This window comes from Pyxicephalus adspersus, chromosome Z, assembly GCF_032062135.1.
Source record: "Pyxicephalus adspersus chromosome Z, UCB_Pads_2.0, whole genome shotgun sequence".
Taxonomy (NCBI): Eukaryota; Metazoa; Chordata; class Amphibia; order Anura; family Pyxicephalidae; genus Pyxicephalus; species Pyxicephalus adspersus.
The window spans coordinates 86,505,294-86,521,082 of NC_092871.1; the positions used below are offsets into that span (position 1 = coordinate 86,505,294).

The 15,789-nt window shown below is 42.9% G+C and overlaps 1 protein-coding gene across 3 annotated transcripts in view; it reads left to right on the top strand.

Annotated features, from left to right (window-relative positions):
• The window catches only part of MED12 (mediator complex subunit 12), a 29,418-nt gene extending 16,678 nt beyond the window's left edge, over positions 1 to 12,740 (top strand). The window contains exons 24-44 of one of the 3 annotated variants that reach the window (XM_072431170.1): positions 258 to 359; positions 517 to 630; positions 1,136 to 1,296; positions 2,099 to 2,278; positions 2,494 to 2,565; positions 3,282 to 3,439; positions 3,514 to 3,675; positions 3,994 to 4,105; positions 4,798 to 4,887; positions 5,044 to 5,153; positions 5,486 to 5,621; positions 5,731 to 5,892; positions 6,410 to 6,784; positions 7,258 to 7,393; positions 7,486 to 7,673; positions 7,986 to 8,063; positions 8,463 to 8,686; positions 8,772 to 8,931; positions 9,012 to 9,206; positions 9,861 to 9,942; positions 10,092 to 12,740. In XM_072431170.1, coding sequence (XP_072287271.1) covers positions 258 to 359; positions 517 to 630; positions 1,136 to 1,296; positions 2,099 to 2,278; positions 2,494 to 2,565; positions 3,282 to 3,439; positions 3,514 to 3,675; positions 3,994 to 4,105; positions 4,798 to 4,887; positions 5,044 to 5,153; positions 5,486 to 5,621; positions 5,731 to 5,892; positions 6,410 to 6,784; positions 7,258 to 7,393; positions 7,486 to 7,673; positions 7,986 to 8,063; positions 8,463 to 8,686; positions 8,772 to 8,931; positions 9,012 to 9,206; positions 9,861 to 9,942; positions 10,092 to 10,135 — 3,041 coding nt within the window. In that variant the 3' untranslated portion in view covers positions 10,136 to 12,740. The remainder of the gene's footprint in view (positions 1 to 257; positions 360 to 516; positions 631 to 1,135; positions 1,297 to 2,098; positions 2,279 to 2,493; positions 2,566 to 3,281; positions 3,440 to 3,513; positions 3,676 to 3,993; positions 4,106 to 4,797; positions 4,888 to 5,043; positions 5,154 to 5,485; positions 5,622 to 5,730; positions 5,893 to 6,409; positions 6,785 to 7,257; positions 7,394 to 7,485; positions 7,674 to 7,985; positions 8,064 to 8,462; positions 8,687 to 8,771; positions 8,932 to 9,011; positions 9,207 to 9,860; positions 9,943 to 10,091) is intronic. The other 2 variants (XM_072431172.1, XM_072431171.1) reach the window with 2 other exon arrangements.
• The last annotated feature ends 3,049 nt before the right edge of the window (positions 12,741 to 15,789 follow it).

The window sequence follows — 15,789 nt, forward strand, 5'->3', positions numbered from 1 at the left end:
AAAACTCAGACAGCTGCAACCTGTAATAAAAGAGCGTGAATACTCTGTGCTTCTGAGTGCCATTCATCCATAAAGTTAGTGGCTGCTAATAGAGAATGCAGAGGGGTGACCCTGCAATGTTGATGAGGGGGGATATTCATTCTAAACTTATAATAAAAGGGGAGGTAGACAATTAGAAAAGGAAAAGTTGGATTGCACTTTAATAAATTGTCATTTATTATATGCAATAATAATCTGTGATCTGTTTGCTTTTTTAGCATGTAGTGAACAAGACTCAGAACCTGGAGCCCGCCTTACATGTCGCATTTTGCTGCATCTTTTCAAGACGCCTCAGCTGAACCCATATGAACCAGAAGGCAGTAAGTGATGAGTTATAGGGACATTATGAGAAAAAAAAGGTGGTGGTCTCATCCTATTCTGCTCTTCAGAAATACTAATATTTAAATTAAATCTTACAATATTCTGAATATTCATAGGACTGGAACTTATTTATTTGCATTTTCTCTGCTTTTTTAGACAGAGCAACATTTGGGATTCGCTCTTCCTGCGACCGCCATCTTCTAGCAGCTGCTCAGAACCGTATTGTACCCGGAGCGCTGTTTGCTGTTTTAAAAGCCGTATTCATGCTTGGTAAGAGACTCGAATTAATGTCAGGACTGCAAATGGTACTTTTGTTTGCTGATTGTGTTGTTCAGATATTTTTAAAGGTCTTTTAAAAAAAAGTGACTGTACTTTCATAATATGAAGCATTTTGTTTTTATAACATAATGAAATCAGTTCAATATATTAAAACCTTTTAAGTGCAGTCCATGTGAATAAAAGTCAGTAATACTACATGATCAGGGGGGTCTCTATCTCCTGTTAACCCCACTGTGCCTCAAAGATTTCCAGAGCCCTTAGGGTTGGCAGGATCGATGGCACAGCAGTCGCCGCATACTGACTACATTTGTGTATAGTATGAAGGACACTGGCATGTTGTCTTATGTTTTCCTCCCTATTGATCACTGAGAGCTCTGGACCTAATAAGTCTTGTACTATGTGAGCTCTGGTCCTGGTTGTCACCTTTTATCACTGCTATGTCACTGTTGTGTTTCAAAATCCATTTCCCCTATTTCACTAACAGTTGTTTATCCAGGCGATGCAGAATTGCAAGGCTCTGGCTTTCCTCTTCCACCTGGGAATGAAGACATTACAGATGAGGATTTGGCAAATAAGCCAGGGGGTAGAATGGTTTCCATAGAGACTGCCAGTTTGGATGTCTATGCCAAGCATGTGCTACGCAGCATTTGTCAGCAGGTGAGTTTATGAGTTTCTTCAAATTGAAGATAGAGGATATTCACCTATCATTTTCGTGTAACATAAAATAACACTTCTCTTCCCAGCTGGTGAAAGCATTGTTAGTGGCTACTGCTATATGATGTTTCCAGGTGTTTAGAATATCTGTTCCCTGCTAGATGCTGCCTGCTATGTCAGTTCAGGTTGTGAAAGCCAGGGAAAGAACCATAGCTCACAGTGGGAGACACCATATCCTACACACTTGAAAATGTCAGATAGCTGTAGTGTTTAAAGGGCTTCAAGATAGCTCAGGATTTGCTTAATGCATGCAGGAAAGGTCAGTGTGCAACATGTTTTTTTTTTTAAGATGCTGAGTCACTTTAACATGCAATATTTCATATTTACCTGCTTAAAAGAAACCTTTTTCAAGCTTCTAACAACCTCTGCTCTCCTATAATCCTCTTTCTTTTCCAGCACACACACAGACATTATCTATTATGTTCTAGTCTTTATGTAAGCAAAATAATTATGTGTTTTGAACGGTTTATTGAGGAGTGACAGGTGTTTGAGCATTGCCATTTCTACATTTTCTGCTTAAGCCGGGTGGGAAGAAGCCGTAGGTGGATGGCAGCTCTGGTATTGTGACCCAACTTTTCAATAACCACCAAAAAACAGCCGGGCGGTTACTGAAAAGTGCTGGGTTGTGCGTTTAGCTAATGGGCTGGGGAAAACACTGACATGATAAGCAGAAGGGAAAAAGTGTTAGTGGTCAGTCTCCTCCATTCTTGTCCTTGTGTTCCATTAATATGCCTTGTGTTCACAGGAATGGGTCGGTGAGCGATGCGTACGCTCCTTGTGTGAAGACTCCATTGACCTCCAGGATCCGGTTCTCAGCAGTGCTCAGGCCCAGCGTCTGATGCAATTGATCTGTTATCCACACAGACTGAGTGATGCCGAGCAAGGAGACAATCCTCAGAGGCAACGCATCAAACACATTCTGCAGGTGAGTTTTAACTAAATGGAAAAAAAATCTCCTTTTTAAACGGATCACTTAGCATGTATGCATGTAAGTGTTTGGGGTGTGAGGTCTGCTTTAAATGCCCTCTCATATTACCAGGATTACTAATTAATTTTAAAATGTAAGATAGAAATGTTTTTCGTGACTAGAGATATGTTACCTTTCATCTTTTTATTTTGTTTCTGTTCTTTGCCCTGCAGAGCCTGGATCAGTGGACAATGAGGCAGTCTGCTTTGGAACTTCAGCTAATGATTAAACAGACAACCAGCAATGTAAGAATTGGGTGGATACAATATAACTGCAATCATTTAACAAAATTTATAGGAGACTGTTAGGACACAGAGTCTGCCTTTGTTACAAGCTCACAAGTGGTCTCAGATTTGTAATCAAAACAACAAAAAACAACCCCATTATACATTTCAGTGAATATACTTTAAGCTGGGCAAGCTGAAGTATTTAACACTTGCGTAGCTGACATCTTGCAATATCTTATCCCTTACTGACCTGCGACCTGGGTGGGTGATCTGAAAATTTGAGGAGGCTTTGATTGGCTAAGGGTACTTTACTGAACCTTTATGTGAGGAGCGGGGGAATGAAGCAAAAATAAGGTATTTAAAGCAAAATAGGACAATTGTTTTTGTAAGAGAGCGAAGGAAAGAAGTTAATAAGAAAGTCAATTTCATGATGAAATATTCACGTTTTCAAATTTAAAATGCTCATTAGATGTGACAGTGTCACCTGATACCCACACACAGCAATTTATACTCATTTATCTGAGCACCTTTGATGCCTTCCACTCTTGTTTTAATGAATCCTGGCTTCTGGGGGCATGAGAATCTCCACAAGTGACAGCAAGTGAGCTTTGAATAGCCATTTGACAGGCCAGGTGAACACTGCTGTGGGGAGGAGTGAAAGGATCAAGGTGGGTGGTGCAAACAGCAGACAGCAGAAAACTAATTATTTTTATATCTGTTATTTTATATCTCAGGAAATGAACTCTCTTCTGGAAAACATTGCCAAGGCCACAATTGAAGTATTTCAGCAATCTGCAGAGAATGTATGTACAGCTCCTGTCAACATTCCTCCTGCTAACAATGCTCCAACTAGCAACTCAGCACCCAATGCTAAGTCCAAGCCAGTGTTAAGGTAGGAGATCCCCTTTTTTGAGGTTAAGGGGTCTTTGACCTCTGTATTTTTATTTACAGTTTTTCTCTTTACAGTGCTTTGGAGAGGTCTGGGGTGTGGCTTGTGGCCCCTCTGATTGCTAAGCTGCCAACATCTGTTCAAGGCCATGTTCTAAAAGCCGCTGGGGAGGAACTGGAGAAAGGACAGCACTTAGGGTCATCGTCACGTAAGGAGCGGGACCGACAGAAGCAGAAGAGGTGAGAGAATGGTCAGGGTATGGTAATAAAGTTAGGTGATAATTCATTGGGTTTATTTACCAAAACTTTAACTTAGTGTTGGTCACTGGTGAAATGATTGCTACAACTCGATCACAAATGGGCCCAAGATGAACAATTCCAGTTACTTTATTGTTGTAATGGATGTTTTGTTTGCACGTTCCACCTTGTTTTTATATTCCTTACCAATTCTGGGAAATCTGATTGTAATGCAAAGGTTTTCATTTAATGTACGTTACTCTTTTATGATGGCTAGCAAATAATATATTTTTTTTCACCTCTCACTTTTCTTCTTAACAGCATGTCTTTGCTCAGTCAGCAACCATTTCTGTCTTTGGTACTAACCTGTTTAAAGGGACAGGATGAGCAGAGAGAGGGGCTACTGGCATCCCTTTATGGTCAAGTACAGCAGGTAGGTGGCACACACATTTTTTTTTGTGCTTCTAATTTAGTCACTGGGAAGACACTAAATTAACATGGTTTTATTTTTAGTTGTTTAGTTTGTTTATATTCTGATGTGAACTAAGTGTTACTTCATGACCACATCCCCTAAGAGATAAATAGGATAGTTTTGTAGGACATTCCTCATGGCAAATCACCTGGGAGTGTTTTGCTCGCAGACAAATGCTCTCTGTGACTTGCTTATGCATCAGTAAGACCTTCATATTAAAATAATTTACAGCTGCAGGGGTGAGCTTCTCTAAATGTTTACTTTGAATAGCTGTATAACATGCTAAGTGGTAATAGTACATCCCATACCTGGATTATATGGTCTCTCATCATAGCCCAACACATTCATTTACACATGAACTATATGTCCAGATGTATGCGGAACTCCTCCAAATGGTGGAGCTAGGGTGATTCCAATGAAGAGTACTGGAAATATTACAACATACAAATTCAGTGTTCAGGGCCATAGTTTTGGAATGGGATGGCCAAAGCTCATATAGGTAAGATAGTCATGGCTCCACAAAGTTTTTGACATATATTGTATGAAAGAACTAAACATCTAAAGTTATGAACTTTGTATAAACACGTTGTATAAGTTGATAACGTTACACAAATATTCATCCTATCATTATTGTTGTTCTTATTGATTTTCAGATTGTTAGTAACTGGCGGGAAGATCAGTATCAAGATGACTATAAAACACCTCAGCTACTGCATGACGTGCTGAAGCTCAGGCTTAACTTGGTGAGTTCTTTCACTAATTTTATTTTGAATGATTTGCATAATATTAGATGCTCACTGACCTTCCCCTTGTGTAATGTTATTGAGTGTAAAGATCAGCGTGTCCCCCTACATTTCTTCTGATATTTTACCTTTATACCATTGTTCTTTCATTGCCAGGTGGGAGGAATGTTTGACACAGTTCAACGCAGCACTCAGCAAACCACTGAATGGGCTGTACTACTTCTGGATATCATCAGCAGTGGCACTGTGGATATGCAATCTAATAAGTAAATCTGCTTCTTGATCTATCTAAAAAAAAACGTTTTGATTCTTTAACCCTCCCCATTTTTTGTGAATTGGTTCCTGGATCCAAATATGTCTTCCCCTTTAGACTAGTTTGATATTTCTTGAAAGCCCATTTGTACACCTAGATTTGGGAGTAAAATGTTAAACGTACAATTTATGGAGAAAAGTCTGTGGATCCCTGATGATCACATCTATACTGTATGCACTTGTTGGACACCTTTCCAACCCCGTGACTATTAAAAAAGATAGCCCCTTCCATTCATGGCCTATTCTATACATGCTCCTTTTGTAACATGAATTTCTTGTTTTGCAGCGAGCTATTCACCACAGTATTAGACATGCTGAGTGTCCTAATTAATGGAACCCTGGCAGCTGATATGTCCAGCATTTCTCAGGGCAGCATGGAGGAGAACAAAAGGGCCTACATGAACCTGGTGAAGAAGCTTAGGGTAATGTTCAGTAATTTGTTTCCTAGCCTATCGCTCTCTCTCGTTTCCTTTTACTATCTCGCTTGCTTTTCTGCTGCACCCTAAATTCTTTGTTTTGCTATCTCTGCAGAAAGAGTTAGGAGATCGCCAGTCAGAAAGCCTGGAGAAGGTGCGCCAGTTGTTGCCATTACCAAAGCAAATGAAAGATGTGATAACTTGTGAACCACAGGGATCTCTTATTGACACCAAAGGAAACAAGATTGCCGGCTTTGACTCCATTTTTAAAAAAGAGGTGATTGTCATGTGACAAAATATCTTTACATAAGTAACACCAGGCAGATATGACACGCATAATGCAGCTCTGTAATAACACATTATTACAAGCCATGGAAGTACCTAAATTTGGCTTGGTATAAGCCTCCTACAGGCAATGTATACTAGAACTCAGACTAAGAGGAAGTGATAGCAATAGAGGGCCACTTAGGTGTACTCATGTGTACTCAGGGGACATGCTGATAGTAGGATAAACCAGGAAGATAGAGATATTACTCTGCAGCTTCTTGTTGCACTGTCCAGTCACAGGTTGGAGGGAGGATCAAAAGCTGTGAATGTTAAATGCATCATATGGTCAGTGCACAGTTTGCATCTGGTATGTTCCGAATAGACAGAAAAACAAATCCTGGGACAGATATATTAGCACCCATATTTGTGTATTTGGCACTTTGTCTGCAGTTGAGTTTTAATGTTTTAAAGCTGTAAGCAGGTTACTACTATTTATATTTTTCTCATTTTGCTGCCATTCTTTATAGGGACTCCAAGTCTCCACCAAGCAAAAAATTTCCCCTTGGGACCTGTTTGAAGGATTGAAGCAGTCCGCCCCCCTTTCTTGGGGTTGGTTTGGGACTGTGCGCGTGGACAGGCGAGTGTCACGGATTGAGGAGCAGCAGCGTTTACTTCTCTACCACACTCACCTCAAACCAAAGGCACGTACATATTATCTAGAGCCTCTCGCCCTCCCACCCGAGGATGAGGAACCTCCAACTCCCACAAGCAGTGAGCCAGACAAAAAGCTAAGCGAGACGCTAAAAGTGGACAAAAGTGCAACTGGCTCCACCGGTGGCAATGAGGACAGAAAGAAGCAAAGCAAGAAAAAGAAAAGTCGCCAAACAGCAAACAAAGGGGAGGTAATGCTAAAATTCTATTTGTAACCCACCACATAAATATTACCTGTGCATAGTCAACAAAAAAAATAGAAAACGTGAAGTCCAGTGTGCACTTATTTTTTGCCATATTTGTGTTTTTCTCTGACCATTCAGATGAATGAAGCACCCAGCATATTTTTTTTTTCATGGTGGCGGGAGGGAGTATTGTTTAAAACAAAGTCTCAATGAGCAGCTTTTGATTTACTTTTATCTAATGAAAATTTCTCCTCACCCCCATCTTGGATCTTTCTTCATCCGGCTCAACCAGCTACTTTAATGCCACTCGTGTGGGAAAATTGTTGGAAAAAGACTATAGAGTATTTAGACTCTGCTTTTCACTGTTGTGAGGAACAATAGAAAAGTAATTGTTTATTCCTAGACAGCCTGTTTTATGTTGTTTTTAGTCTGAAAAATCAGGAAGTTTTTACCTTGCTAACATTCATTCTTTCATTCAGGATTTTGGGAAACATCCAATGTCTTATCCTATGGGAGTTCCCACTGACCTACTGCATCCACAAGGAACAGGATCAATGTCACGTCTTCCCTATGGAACACAGAGCGTATATACCCAGAACCAGCCGCTACCTCCAGGTGAGTAGAGCACTCCACATTTTATATAGATTTTATTTTATTTTTTTTTTGCTCATTTTAACTCCTGCCTATTGCTTCTTTCCTGTGCACAGGTGGTCCTCGTCTGGATCCTTACCGACCCCCTCGAATGAATATGGTGAAGGTGGTCCAGTCTCGGCCTCCATATGGCGGTGTACCTCCTGGAGGGATGATGGATCCTTATAAGCCCATGATGTACCAGAGGCAGCAGCCTCCAATCCCCCAAGGACAACTACTAAGGCAGCATCTGCAGGCCAAGCTGGTAAGTATGTGCTACCTGTTTTATAGAAACCAATACTGCGGATACGTACGCTTCCATTGGTCAGCTTCTCTTTAGGCATCTGTTGGTCCAAAGGCTTTGTTATATTGAATACATGTGAAGCTCAGAAGTTCTGATGTTTCTCTAACAACAGCAGATCTATGGGTATCCTGGATCAGAAAATACCGAAGCTGTAGACATGGATCAGCTGCTATAATTCTCGGAGTCTCCGGCATAGATTGCCTTTAAAACGACAGTCACAAAATGATAATATTAATAAGTAGACCATTTATTAGCGCATGTTTCCTTTCCAAGCAGACACAGGGAATGATGGGCCAGCCTGTCCGACAGATGAATCCCACACCTTCATATGGCTCTATGCAACCCTCCCAGGTACCACATTTATTGATTTGTTTTTCCTTCATGTTCCTTTCTTCTTTGGCACATATCAGATGAATAAAGGTGAACTCTGGGCTAACTACAAAAGACACATCACAGCAAAGTAGACCGATGGCACCTCTTAGAGTTTATTAATCCAATGGTGTCCCCTTCCTACCTGTAGCTGGTGAATGAATGGTAAAAGACCATTGGGAGATGGTCTCTATGCATACTGTGATCCTTCTTTCATTTAAAATGCTTGTTCTTCACACATTTGCATGCAGTACATCTGGCTCCCAGTCATGCTCAGAGATGAATGGAGCAGTGTCTTTGTTATGAGCCTGGAGTTCAGCTTAAGATACACTTTGTTCCACAATTAATTGTTATTATTTATACTGTCTGTTATTTTCCTAGGGTTATACAACATACACTTCACACGTGCCCATGCAACAACACCCTCCTCCAAATCAGGGTGGCGGCTTGGTGCCACCAGCTTATGGTGCCCAGTCATATGGTAGTTCCCTCCCACCAACAAGTGCAGCCCTACTTGATCCTGTACGTCAGATGCAGCAGAGACCTAGTGGTTATGTCCATCAGCAAGCATCTGGCTACACCCACAATCCCCAGACTGGACAGAGGTATTTCAAGGACACAAAATCTAAATTTAATCCCCCACTGTATTAAAAACAAACCACCCATAACTTTTATTTTATGTCCTATTAGATTCCAGCACCAACAGATGCCACAGCCCGGCATGATTCCTGGAATGGGTCACATGACTGCACAGACTGTACAAGCTGCAGTTCGACCCACTCAGATGTTACCAGAACAGCAGCAGCAGCAGCAGCAGCAACAATATCTGAGGCAGCAACAGATGTTACGGGTAAGTAAGCAAAAGGTCATTTCCATGTTTGATAGAGCACTCCAGACCTCTGTACTGAGCAGATTTATTTTCTTCTTTAGCAGCAGCAGCAGCAGCAGCAACAACAGCAGCAGCAACAGCAACAACAGCAGCAACAACCTCAAGCACCTCCACAGCCACAAGTTCCCCCTCAGCCACAGCCACCTCCTCAGCAGGTAGCAGCGGTGCCTCAGGCCCAGGCACAAGGTCAGCCACCTGGGCTTGGTATGCAGGCTCTCGCCCCTCAGCAGCCTATGGTAAGTACTTTTAAATGTTTGCTTGCCTTGGGGGCAGAAGGACCCAGAAGGGTGCCAACACTCTCCTGTACTGTCTGGGGCCCTCGCTATAATCCTTTACAATGCAAAACTGCTTGTTCTGCATTGTATGTGACATCAAAGAGCTGCAAAGTATCTTCCCCCATCTTCATTCATTCACTGTTTCATCCATAATTTCCTATTTTTTCATAAAGCCAGCCTTCAATGTTCCCTAAAAATGCCCTGGGCTACAATTTCCTTGCTCTCTCCTCATGAGCAGTGCTTCGGTTGTGTAACAGTTCTTTGTAGTCCTTGGGTAGGTGGTGCTCATGTCATCAGTGGAGTAGTAAACTCCCCTGTCACCGCTCACCATGCAGACTATATTCTAGAATGCTTATGGCTAATTTAGTCCTGTATGCTCCAAGTCCATTGGAGGGGGGACCTCTGACTAAGGTCCCCAGTCCCGGTCCCATACATTTATTTTTTTTGTCTACTGGAATGTTATAAATGGTCCATTTGCACACTGGAGGAGGATTCTGGAAGAGAAACGATTAGGCAAATCCAGTAGTTTAGTTTTGTATTTCTTCAGCTGTATTGTGTGAGTTGTACTCTTGTAGTTTATCCACTGACATCTATCATATATTACTTTTTTTTTAGTTTCAGAGACAAGGCCTTCAGCAGACTCAGCAGCAGCAGCAGACCGCGGCTCTCGTGAGACAACTACAGCAGCAATTATCCAGTGAGTAGCCCAGCTGGTGAAATACTGACCTTTGTGGTATTCTTCATCCTGAAATGCATCATTCTCTATATTTGTATTGTTTGCAGCATGCCACACTTGTTCCTTTTCTATCATAAACCTTCCCCTGCTTTTTCTCTTCTCCCTTCTAGATACACAACCACAGCAAGCTTCCAATATGTTTGGACGATTCTAATTTGTGAATGAACCATATGGGTGAAAGGCTCGGTGCCCCACTCTGAGGACATAAATGAGGAACTTTTTTATCTCTTTACTGAAATACTGAAGTGTTACTGGGGGAAGGGAACCTCTGAAAAACACTGCGCTGCCCGGCTCAGTCAGCGACTTCATTGTATTAACAAGAGGGGCCCAAATGTCGAGAGCTCCCTACAAAAACCGGGCGCAAGGGCTTTTGTGTCTTGTGGACCTTTTAGATTAAAACAGCAACAAAAGTTTTTAGTATTTTGATAACCAAATGATGAAACCGTCATTTTCTAAAATATTTATATGGCAACCTGATCTCAGGCACTTGTACGGATTCTGCTAAAGACGTTTTTGTTGCCTTGTCCCTCTGTACAAAAAAAAAAAAAAAAAAGGCGAGAGTAAATATATCCGTTTGTAAACCGAGCGTGGATACAGTTTTCTGATGGTCCTTGCAATTTGGGTCTTTGAAAGAAAAAATGTGCGGTGGGGAAATTTGCTTGCGCAGAGCTGTTTGCTATTTAATGCATTCATATGTCACTAAAATATTTGTGGATGTGTACCTCCTGTATTGAGTCATTGCGTCCTACGTCGTAGCGAAAGCCTCGGGAAGTCTCGGGCTTAGTGGATTTATCCTTACCGTTTTTTGCTTTGTTTTTTCTATTATATTTCTGCTGAGCAGAAACTCTTCAAGACTAGTTACATGTTTTGGTTTCATCATTTGCTTCAGCAAAGTCTAGGAAGTCACTTAGAGGATCTGCAGACTGGAGCATATCGCACACCAATAAATCCAATGATTTTACATTTAATGGAATCCTAACACTGTATGATACTAAAGTTCTGTGAAATCTAATTCCATGAAAGTAATGTATGAAGCCACCTGTATATAGTGTGAAAAATGTGTGGAATACAAAAAAATGGTCAGTCCTTTGCATAGCCTGTCTTATATGATGTCACCCCCCCTATCCAGAAACTGATGAACGCAGCCCACAGACTTGCAATGTACGGTATAGATTGCCATTGGTGGCAACAGTAGTATGGGAAATAGATTAATACAGACATTAGGGTGACACTGGAAGTATAGGACCCGGGCCAGACATGTACATTTGAAGACATAATCAATAGGCTGCATGGTCAAGGAGGATGGAGAAATCCTAAACCCCATGTTTATTCAGGGCCTATTGTGCCTATTCAAGGAGGACATCCACCTCGCTTCCTAAGTGTCCCTAGAGGTCCCAATTCTTCCAGCACACTAACTTTTTCTACAATTAGTAGTATAGATTTTGCACAGATAGATTTGGCTTTCGATATTGCGTATGGTACTTTGAGTGTTGTAATTTTATGTTATCCCCATTGTGACCTCCTGATATACAAACAGGTCAGTACGGATCTGTTAGGTAGCGTCTCTTGTCAGGATGTTGCAGCAATTTGGCTGAACCCTCAGCAATCGGCAGTTAAATCGTCTTTCAAGCTTTAAAATAAGCAAATATTCCAGTCTCAAATTGGGGCCTTTCTCTCCAGGAGTTGTCTGCATAATAATAATCAGCCTGTTGATGGCGGCCTTCCAGGCAGACAATCTTGTCCAGCAGCAAACCTGCTATGGCCGAACGTGTCTGACAAGTCTGAGCAGACCAATTTTTCCAGCACTGAAACTTTAGGTAGTTCCTGGTCTGCTGGATGAACCGCGTTCTGGAAGATTCTCAAGAGAAAGAAACCTTAAAACCTTGGGACTTCTTTATACTCCTAAACCATACGTATCTATAGGGTAACTTGCTGTATCTTTTTCCTATATATATGCTGCCTGGGTCACTTCCTGTCTGTATTGTATTTCTGCTATGTTGTACCCTATGGCAGCCATCATATTATTACAATAATATATTCATTGCAATTTAGCAAGTTGGTGGGCTGTGGGAATTCATTACAATATTGCTGGGGATTTTTTTCTGATGGGGTAAAATACATAGAAAGTATTATTCCAATCAAGCAAAGGGTCAGGTGCAAATAGGCCGGAGAAGTGTTCTATTGAGAGCTATGGATAGCATGTTCCAATGTACCTTGTTCAGAGATTTGCCCCTATTGGTGAGGTCAGGTACTGATGGTGGGAATTTGCCCCCATTTGGTGAGGTCAGGTACTGATGGTGGGAATTAGCCACCTATTGGTGAGATCAGGTACTGATGGTGGGAATTTGCCCCCTATTGGTAAAGTCAGGTACTGATGGTGGGGATTTGCCCCCAATGATGAGGTCAGGTACTGACAGTAGGTAGGTCGAAGAAGTGTTCTATGGAGAGCTATGGATAGCAGGTCACCTGATGTCCACGTATCCAAATCACATTGAGTACAATGCCTGCCGCAGATCATTTCACATCCAGCAGTTGCCGCCATTACCGGGGGATGTTTGTGAAATTCTCCATCAATAAAATGTAATTCTGAATCGCAGTACCAATAATAAGTTCTGATCTGACCAGGAAAAAATGTTGAATTCTTGTCCCAAATTGAAATGTAAAGAAAACATGAAAAGTGGGAGAGGAAAAAAAAGTCTTTTTGACACAAGTATGAAGTTTTCTACAATTTTCTTTAATAAATTTCCTTTAAACATTGACTTGTGTGTTTTCCCTGAGTTCCATTCAGTCTGCAGCAGATTTGTTTCCTCCTTGTAGCGATGATGTTCAGAGATCACAAATGATTGGTGTTGGATTGGTCTTGACTCCGCCCCCATTTTCATGCAGGGACATGTTATGGCTCCACCCCCAGTTTCCTGCAGGGAGATTAGTTATGACTGCCCCCATTTTCCTGCAGGTCAATTAGTTATGGCTCCACCCCCAGTTTCCTGCAGGGAGATTCGTTATTACTCTGCCCCTAGTTTGCTGCAGGGAGATTAGGCATGACTCCACCCCCCGTTTCCTGCAGGGAGATTAGTTATTACCCTGCCCCCAGTTTGCTGCAGGGAGATTAGGCATGAGTTTCCTGCAGGGAGATTAGTTATTACCCTGCCCCCAGTTTGCTGCAGGGAGATTAGGCATGACTCCACCCTTCCTTTCCTGCAGGGAGATTAGTTATGACTCTGCCCCCATTTTCCTGCAGGGAGATTAGGTATGGCTCCACCCCCAGTTTCCTGCAGGGAGATTAGTTATCACTCTGCCCCCAGTTTGCTGCAGGGAGATTAGGCATGACTCCACCCCCAGTTTTCTGCAGAGAGATTAGTTATGACTCTGCCCCCAGTTTCTTGCATAAGGATTAATTATGACTCTGCCCCCATTTGCTCTCTTTGGGTGTGGAGTCATAACCAATCTCCCGGAACAAGCAGAGAGCAACAGGAAACTGGGGGTGGAGTCATGATCAATCTATCTGCAGGAAACTAGGGGCGGAGTAATGATCAATCTACCTGCAGGAAACTAGGGGCAGAGTCATGATCAATCTACCTGCAGGAAACTAGGGGCGGAGTCATGATCAATCTACCTGCAGGAAACTAGGGGCGGAGTCATGATCAATCTATCTGCAGGAAACTAGGGGTGGAGTCATGATCAACCTCCCTGCTCAAGCAGTTTCCTGCTATTTTCTATGCTTGTGAAGGGAGATTGATCATGACTCTGCCCCAAGTTTCCTGCTATTGCCTATCTATACGCATGATCCCCACCAGCATACGCATTTCTTTTTTCTGGGGAGTGGAGGGAGTGCTGTCAGTGTGGCATCCATTTGGTCCAATCATGTGTCCAAGGTGCACACCAAAATTCTGGCCAGTGCTATCTTCTCCTCCACCGGGAGATTCCTACCACAGACATGGGTCTGGTTCCTTGACATTCAACCAATGAGAAGATTCCTTACCCAGCCACATTCTGAACATCCAAGCTATCAGTTTGTTATTCCTTCATTGAACCAAAATCATTCTGGTCATCAAATCCACTCCAACAATTTTCAATAACCTATTTACCAAACAGCAGGAGCCAGGTGACCTCTAAACCCAGGTGAATCTAAACCCCCCAGGTATCTTCTCTATGACGGAAGGGAAATTTCCAAGTCTGTAGGTAGAGACTGGTTGACTTGATTTTGTCTTCTTTTCCTGGGCCATACCGGTGGTCAGACACTGTGGTGCATGTTCTTGTGGCAGGTCCACCAAATCCACCTATGGAAGAACACCTATTCAGTCCTATGTACTCCGTGAGCTGTAAGGCCTGTTGGGAGTAGTAGTCCTCATGTAGTAGCCATGTGACTTTCTGTTCCCACAGATCTGAATTGTTTGGATTTTGTATTTTTTGCTGGATTATGTGAGGAGATAATAATGACCAATTCTGCTTCACATTTCCCCCTCTCTGCCTATTGTCCAGATTTCATCAAAGTCAGCAGAGGGGTCACCGGCTTTGGTTTCCACCTCATCCCAACTAAAAGAATTTTTCCATCCTACATGAAACGTACCCAGTGGGAACAAAAATCATTCCTCCAAGGCTGGATGGGCCGATTGTGGGACGGATGACCCCCCCACCGATCTTGATTGGTTTATAGTGGGCAGATGGGGATCTAAATCTGCAACTGGAAGTCACCTGGAAGAACCAAGCTGGATCTGGAAACTGCCAGGAGGAGAAGGCAACATGTAATGTATGTACAGGAAATCTCCCACACCCCGGCCCTCAGCAACCCACTGCCCCATGGCCATTATTATAGTCACCCCACCCTTTACCTAATGACCATTATAATGGTCATGACCTCACTGCCCCATAGCCATAAAGATGGAGTTGCTCCCCTATAACATCCTCCACTACTCTAGGAAGACTTCATAAGAGTTTGGTTTGTGTCTGTGAGGATTTGCCCCCATGTGTAAGGTCAGGTACTGATCGTAGGAATTTGCCCCCATTGGTGAGGTCAGGTACTGATGGTGGGAATTTGTCCCCATTGGTGAGGGCAGGTACTGATGGTGGGAATTTGTCCCCATGTGTGAGGTCAGGTACTGATGGTGAGGATTTGCCCCCATTGGTGGGGTCAGGTGCTGATGGTGGAAATTTGCCCCCATTGGTGAGGTCACGTACTGATGGTGGGAATTTGCCCCCATTGGTGATTTCTCCCCAGGAATCATGGAGAGGGGGTGAATCTCCTGGAATTCATAAAAAGTAAGGGTGAAGCTCCTGGGATTCATGGAGAGGGAGGGGCGAAGCCCCCGGGATTTATGGAGAAGGAGGGGCGAAGCGCCCGGGATTCATGGAGAGGCGAAGCCCCTGGCGTTCATGGAGAGGGAGGGGCGAAGCTCCCCAGATTCATGGAGTGGGAGGGGCGAAGCCCCCGAGATTCATGGAGAGGGAGGGGCGAAGCCCCTGGAATTCATGGAGGAGGAGGGGCGAAGCTCCCGGGATTCATGGAGAGGGAGAGCAAATCTGGAAATCATGGAGAGAGAGGGAGGGTGAATCTTTCTGCTAACCACCATGTGAGCTCTCAGCTTGGATGCTGCATCAATGTCAGCGTTACCGTACGGCGCCCGCAATGACCTACTTACCGCCATCTGTTTATTTTTAGCATCACCTTTCCCTGAATTCCAGTCCGGTGAATGTTACAGGGAATGTTGGAGGGAGGAGGAAGCAGCCTGGAGAGAATGGAGATTTTTTTTGTTACTATGTTAATATTCTGATCTTGGTGTCTGTGGGTGAATCACATTTTATTTTTCA